The sequence below is a fragment of the Photinus pyralis genome, unplaced genomic scaffold (assembly GCF_008802855.1).
Source record: "Photinus pyralis isolate 1611_PpyrPB1 unplaced genomic scaffold, Ppyr1.3 Ppyr1.4_LG6, whole genome shotgun sequence".
Classification (NCBI taxonomy): Eukaryota; Metazoa; Arthropoda; class Insecta; order Coleoptera; family Lampyridae; genus Photinus; species Photinus pyralis.
In genome coordinates, this window is record NW_022170663.1 from 37771977 (window position 1) to 37779878 (window position 7902).

Genomic DNA, 7902 nt, shown 5'->3' on the forward strand with positions numbered 1-7902 from the left:
TAGGTAAAGTACCAATATGATGAAAATTATAAAATTAGGTCTGGAGGGTCGTACGTAAATTTAAAATTGACCCTACCAATGCCATCTCTAATGTAATAGCAGCTACAATGGCAAGTAATTGACAGAAATGTACAATCAGCTACAGGTTTCCCCTGAAAACAAGGGGCAAAATTTAAATGTACTGGCACTAGAATTAATTCTCTTACGGAATGAACGTTGTCTTACCTTTGATTAAATGAGGCAAAAAGGGTATAATCAAAATAAATACACAGTGGCAAAATGATTATTTTAGTTTTTTATTGGGCGCTAAAGCTGGTGACCTATAAAAATCAGAACTTTGTAAAGAAAGTACACCTGAGTTTTCAAAGATTTATTCAGAAAATAAAATTTTGTCAAAGCCATCTCGAATGCAATTCTCTCTTTGAGAATTTTTAATCATATGCAGGCTTCCCCTGGAAATTATCTTGTCTTTGAATAAATAAACCAAAAATGGAATGTAATGAAAAATACTCAATTTTTAAGTACAAGCTGCAACAATTTCAATTATTTTAGTTTTTCCATTGAGAGTCAAAGCCAGCTGCCGTATCAGAGTCAGAATCTTGTAACGAATTCCTAGACCGTAGCCCACGTGGTACTTGACTCGGCGTACCTGGCGTACTACACACGCCGGTGCTTTCAGACTTCTTCATCTTCCGCTTTCCAGCGTAATTTTTGGGGGCTGGCATGAGATTATCCTAAAACAAACGCATAACATGGCACCAAGCAGAATCAGACAAACCTGTGATAAATTATCAGCAGATCCCCAGCTCTTATACACTTTACCTGATAGATCGGTGGGATTGATTGATGAGCCACCACCGACACCAAGAAAGTTGCTAAAAGCCTCAGTAGTCCTCTTCACCCTTACATTTAGCGAGCCAATTCGCAGAAATCTCAAGTCCTTATCTAAAATGACACTTACAATCAAAAACTAGCAGCAAATTGAGTCTTTACCTGCCAACTTCTTCCTGGATTTGATTTCTGCAATTAAAATAAAATAGATAGTAACCGAAGCGCTTTATTCATGCAAATTACAACAAAACTCATGCACTTTCTACAATTCAAGTAACTAAAAGGTAACATGCAAAAAAATCCATCATGCACTAAGAACCATTTCAAGCGTGAGAGGTAGTGTGATTAGTTGTTGTCTCTACGGCTACTTCGTGCGTGGATTTGGCCCGACGTTGACTAGGATTGAAATTTTTGCGAAGGAAACTTTGATGCTTTGTGTGTTTACCCGGAATACGGTATTCACCAGGTTTACCCGGAGTACGGTACTCACTGTAAGTGTCTTTGTTGGAGTTTTGCGTTTCAGATATCTTATATTGTTCCGGCATTCGTCCGCTGAAATCTCTCACGTCGGGATCGGCATCTGAAATATGGCGAATATTGACGCTCGGTCGATTAATGCCGGCACTTACGGTAGACTTCCACTAGGAGATTGAACACTTTGCTATGTCCAAATTGAACGGCCATGTGTAAAGGTGTGTAGCCCTGAAAAATTGAGTTTGATTTGTGAAATGTAACATCTAAGATAAGAGAGGGTGTTAAAAAGGGCACAATTACCCTTCAAAGGTTCTGATTGCTGTAGATGGGACAGACTGATGACAAGAAAAGTTGCAAAGGACAGCACCATGCGATTCGGTGCGCTATAAGAGCCTTCTAGCCACCCCTATGCCTATTCATTTCTCTTGGTACCTTTACAGCTTAAGCTCATCACGCGCAGTAATGCTTGGAGTAATCAGTTCTAGCCGCCACCGTCACCCTCGTCGTTTTAACGGGTTTACTTAGCGTTATCAAAGCCGTCAGGAGCTTTTTTGGTGGCTTCCCGCTGTGATTTTCTTGGGTAGTTTTTCTCAAATTAAAACAAGAAATTTTGACTTCAAACACAGATTAATGTTCAAATTTAATTAATAATTTTTATCTGTTCTTCCTGAACCATCAAATATTTGCATTCCCTGTTGTTTTTCTATATTTGATATTACACCAATATTTTGTTTTAAGTATATTTCTAACACAACAAACGCCAATATGCTGTATCTTGATGCAATATTAATTTATGAAACAAATCGGCAAGGTGAAATGGGATGTATACGAGACAGCCGAGTCTACAACCCCTTTCCAATCACATTATTAACTTGCAAACTAATTATTAAGAACAAGCATGAGATTTTTTCTCGTGTCTTTCTGCTGATAGAGATCATGAACAAATTTTGAGAAAAACTTCTATTAATTTAATTGCCGGTTTACATCACGAGAATCCGAGCAGCCGCTCCAACATTTACGTCATCACGACTCACGAGTTACGTAATCACGTCTGAGAATGTCTCCTGGTTAAAATTTGGTACATAAAGAAAGAAGAAAAAATCTCATGTGGATATCACAAATTGAACCTTTTTCCAGCTAACAGTCAAACACACGATTTTGGCTCTTATTACTTATTCGATTTTTTTATTATCAAAACTCAAAACCAATTGCTAGTGTTATTTTTACCCAACTTCGATCTTACGAAAGCGGCTACTTTGTAACGAGAGCATTAGGTTTGGATTTGAAATTTTTTGAGTTTTCTCGAAAAAATATGCATAAAGTATAGAATTTTTCTGGTCCTAGAATTATAATAGTGAGATTGTTCTTTCGAATATTGATCTTGGTGTAACTCACAGTTTCCTTTTAGCAATTGCTCCACGGCTCCACCATCTTCGGTGTCGCATTTTTATTAGTTTTTCTAGTTTAATTGCTAGGCAACAGATTTTCATTACCTTAACAACCCAAATTTCCTCGATAAAATACAAACCTCTTGTGCAATTATTATAAGTGAATATTTTCGCCTAAAATTAATAGTTTTGCCACAAATTGCAAAATACCAGTTTTCACCCCTTTCAAACCCCGTCATTTCATCCGTGGAAAAATTCAGTTGTTTAAACCCGGTTTGAACCGGTAACTAATTTTTTTGTAAAAAATATATGGACTAAAATAAATAATCGAACTCATCAAATTGTAAATTTTTAATTCGTGTGAAAATTAGCCTGCTTTTCGAAGATCATGAAAAATGACAGTCACTTTATTTTAAAAACCTGTACGAATGATATTAACCAATATCAAGCAATTATTGGTAGGTAAAAATTTGTTTACTGCTATTCGAGCTAAGTAAAGTAGGAACCTGGCGTCCAAAATCATCACCTACAGGTACTTACTTTGGTCATAGTTTGGATCCAGCTTGATGAATATTAAATTGTAAAACGTGCATTCGTAAACTGAATGAAAAGGAAAACACACTTAATATACAGGTCAAGGATTACCGTTACCCATCATCCTTTCTATTCGACGGATTTTCGGCACATAAATTTTGAAAAGCGAAACCGATAAACATTAATAAGTCTGTTACCGAAAGGTCTACAAATGTAAACGTCATAAATAAGCCGTTATCTGCTATATTAAAGTTAATCTGAGATGTCATATCTAACCGTATAAGGAATGCCCGGCATGCGCCGCCGCCACAATGACCAGACTATCCTTGCTTAGGTCCTTATGACGGCACGGCACCAGCTACCGGAATTATGCGACTTGCATACCGTAGTAACCAAAAAATGACAACTTACCCCATTCTGTGATCCATTCCCCGAGAAGTACCGAAAACAGACAAATGTTAAGCGGGGCGATTAGATGAAAAAAAATTCTTACGGTTCTGGAATTAACGTCCGCCTTGTACTTCCCCGCGAAAAGTTTAATGATGTCTTCATTTCCGTGTTTGGCGCCCCAGTGAAGTACGGTCTAAAACAAAATTAGTATTAGTTTACTTAGTATAGAAAGTATAATTTAAACTGCCGCTGTTCCATTAATGAGACGTTTCAAGCGAAATTTACGACTAGCTAAGTTTAATTCTGTTTTTACTATTGACAATTATATGCCTTTAAATTTCATCGTAAATTTGCAATACATTGCAACCACTAAAAATATCGTTCGCTCGCAATGTACGTCAGTTTTTGAAATTTTTCGCATATTTTTAAGCCAAAATGAAAAACTAATCCACAATTGTAAAAGATAGAATTTTCCAAAAACCGAAAAACTTCTTTTCCCTGAGAACATCATCACATAATCTAATGTTTTGTGGTGAATTTCCCACGGAACAAAATGAAATATACCTATTTTAGGACAAAATGAATTTTTAAAAACGCTAGGTTCCAAAGGACAAACTATTTCTCTTTTTGAGTCGAGAAATTCGAGATTGTCCAAGAATTTTAATTATTCTCCAGGTACCTGGAAAAATCGCTAGAAATGCAAAGATGAACTACAATTTGCTTCCTAAAACTCTCGTATTTCAATTTTTCTACAATTAGAAGTTGGTAAAATGTGTTTTGGTTCGGTGATCGTAGTTTTGAAGAATTCTTATGAGAACTCCGAAAAATAACATTTGTAAGGGCAACCATTACAAATTGGCGTCCAACGTGGGATCGAATTATCATCCTAAAAACCAGAATCACATGCTGAACAAGTTTTAAAAAATTTTATGGGATTAAGGTCAGGTTTGCGGAAAGCTGTACGAACAATTCAGTCAGGAAAACCAAGATTTATACAGCGACTAGAATGATGACGGGAGTATGAAGAGGATGAAAGGGGTGAGACTAGAAATTAGAGCGGATCAAATTCAATTGGTAGAAAAGATCGAGGTCGACATGAAGTCAACAACCAGGTGGAAGAAGAAATCCAAGGGAGAGAAGAATATAGTGGTACATTGGAATAAGAAAACAATTAAAGGTACAATTGGCGCGGTAGGACCGGAAGCTGAGGCAGAGGAGTGAAGCGGAAATTACGAATGAAATAGGAGTAAAAAAGAAAATACAAGATTTTCTTCAGACGTGGGAATTTAATTTCAAGCTTCAGAGACGGGAAGGATGAGAAAGATAACAAAGAAAAACGTAATTTTGAAAAAACAATGTTAGATCTACCAAAAGGAACCATTCCCTATTCAAATAAAAAAATCAAAACGAGAACTACAGAATAAAGAAGATCGATTTAAATTACAAGGAGGGGGTAGAGAAGCTGATGAAGTCAGTATCTGGAACAAGAGAGGAAAATTGAGCCAAAGCACAAGAGACAAACTTGAAATTTCAAGAGGATTTGAAATCTGTCCCAGAGAAAGAAGCATGAAGATAAAGACGTAAAAAAATTATAAAAATTTCAAAAAAGAATCAAACGAAAAAGAACCAGTAGAAGAAGAGCAGTTAAGTTAAAGACCAAAGATAAAATGGGAAAAGGGTTGAAAATTGTAAAAAAAGGAAGAAAAATTATAACTGGAAAGGAAGAGAAAAACATATTCAATAGTACAATTACAGGCAGCAACCCATGTCTCACATAACCAAACCTAATACCCTATTTTCTAGAATTTGAAAATTGTATTTTCACTAACTACTTTTTTTCTAAATAATTTTGAATATTTTAATTGCCTTTTTTTGCATGGCCCCCTCGCTATTATGTAAATTACATATAACTTATTTAAGATTTGAATATAAAACCCAGGAAAACCAAGATATTTCGAAAACTATCAGAGATAGGTATAAGTAGCACATTATTATCAAAAGTTGAAGGTTTTTGGAGGAGCTAAATGATGACAGAAAAATATACAGGGTGTTCCATTTAAGAACAGTGAGATTTTTTAATATGAAGTTTTGTAACTTTGGACCTACCAAAAAAGACACCCTGTAAGCTATATTTTTAATGTTTCATAGTAGATGTATTTATTTGACTTTTACTTAACCCAGGATAAGATATAAAATCTGGAATCAAAATTTAAGTAATAATTTTGTCAATATATACTGACGCTTGCAAATGCCCAATTTTTCTTAAAAATCGAATTATCTTTAAAACTACTAGCTTTTCGGATATTAACCATATAATAAAAAGACGTACAATTACACGTAGAATTCAAAAATGCATTCAAATACAGGGGGTTCTATTTAAAAAAATGTACCATTTGGGCGCCCTACTTTGTGGGCGCACCCTGTATAATTCCAAATATTTTTAAAATGTGGAGAATATTAAACCATATCATAATACAAAAGCACTCTATCAAAAATTTTATCTTCAAGGCATTAAGTTACTCCGCGCAATTGTTGAACCCTCGGCTGGTATATTGGCTTTTATTAATAGTGTACGATGCAGTTGTATGGTGGTCTGCCATGTACAGGGCGACCTACAGAAAGTAGTCATGAAAACAACGCCCACTTTGGTCATGGGAGCACTTCTGGGACTAGAGCCTTTATACTTAGCAGGGAATGCAGATACTTGGAAGTCGTCCATACGGCTAAATGATTGGGACAAGTGGAAGGATTGAGGCAGTCTTGGGCACAGGCGGATCTAAAAGGAAACCTTCAGATCCGATCCCCTCTTGGCTTCTTACAAGAAGGGATCCCGGTTGTCTTACTAAGACCGAAGAGTTATGAGGTCACTCTCTCGGACGCGGACCAATGGTTGAACTCAGATTGCCCGTTCCTCAAACCTGAGGTGCTCGTGCGGTTTACAGACGGGTCCCTAAAGGAAAGAGGAACGGGCATGGGTACACCTATATCGGGCAGATGAAACTGTGGAGCATGTTGTCTGTCACTGTGACACTTTGAACAAAGACAGACATCAGCTACTCGGGGACAGTTATTTGGAACCAGCAAGGGTGAAGCCACTTAGTCTAAACAGGGTCCTATCCTTTATTGAGATGGACGGGGTCTGAACCTAGTTGCTAAAGAAAGAGGATAGGCAGAGTGGGCGCCTAAGTGCTGCCTGGTGGGGCTTCCCTTATGAATAGAATATGATAGAACCTCTGCTAATTCAAGAACAGAAAGTGAGCCGATGCAACATAAAACTTACTAAAAAAAAGGGGCAATTTAGCTACAGGCGTAAAACTGTACCACACCTGTAACTGTGACACAAAATAAAAATTTGATAACAAGGTTCTACCCCCATCTACAATTTTTATGGCTCGCACATGGGCACTCGTTGCATGAAAAATGCAAATGGACTAAAGACCCTTGGCTTAGGTACTGTTTTAACAGATTTTGAAGTCTTGCCGAGAAAGTGTTCTGAAAACCATTAAACTGAAGATTGATCGATCACTTTGCTAAACATTCCAATTGACTTTTTTTGTCCCTCATTTGAAGTGTTAGCGCAATAAGAAGGTTCAAGTTCAACAATCATTTTTTGTTCAATAAGACTGCCAAAAAATGTGATTTATTGGAACACGTTCTCTTATTAACCTAAAATAGACGAAAATTAAGAACTTCCCCCAACAATTGAATCTCACCCTACAAATGAAGCCATTGAGGCAATTGTCTGGCATACTACATATAATTATGTATTCAAGTCTAAGTGTCAAGAGAACGAGTACTAAATTTAAACAAGAATTTAAAGCATGCCAAGAGTAAAATCTGTTAGTAACGTCTGTTACAATCTGATAAAATGCGAGTAAGGGATTGTGTAGGTCGTTCCAGTAATCTGAAAACAAGACAAACACTTAAAACGGCGTAGGAACTTCCGCTTGTTTCCATCATTATTAACACAAAGAAGTATTGAAAAGTCAATTTGCACAGAAGTTTAGCGGCTAATTGCGGATGTCGAAATCTATATTTTAGTAAATTGGTACTTACATACTGCAGTATCGATCGTCCATCGGATGTTCGGTCGCCAATTACGGATCGATATGAAAAAGAAAAGAGAACAAAAATCAATTAATATCGAAAGTAATTTTAAAAGAAAATGCGAGCAGGTGAGGTATTAAGGGGGTCCAGGTGAGGTGACAGACTCGCGGCCGCGATTCATACCTTGAACTAATTGAACAAAACGGCCGTGTTTGATATCTTGGACGATCTGTCGGAC

General features: G+C 36.7%; 1 protein-coding gene across 1 annotated transcript; it reads right to left on the reverse strand.

Moving 5' to 3' along the window:
* Positions 1-355: 355 nt before the first annotated feature.
* On the reverse strand, positions 356-7702 carry LOC116174731. The gene is made up of 8 exons (XM_031492700.1): positions 7674-7702; positions 3721-3810; positions 3639-3644; positions 1461-1533; positions 1322-1411; positions 994-1020; positions 779-945; positions 356-734 (listed from the first exon to the last, which is right to left on the reverse strand). The coding sequence occupies exons 4-8, from the start codon at positions 1513-1515 to the stop codon at positions 549-551; spliced, it is 525 nt and encodes a 174-aa protein (XP_031348560.1). The 5' UTR covers positions 1516-1533; positions 3639-3644; positions 3721-3810; positions 7674-7702; the 3' UTR covers positions 356-548.
* Positions 7703-7902: the final 200 nt, after the last annotated feature.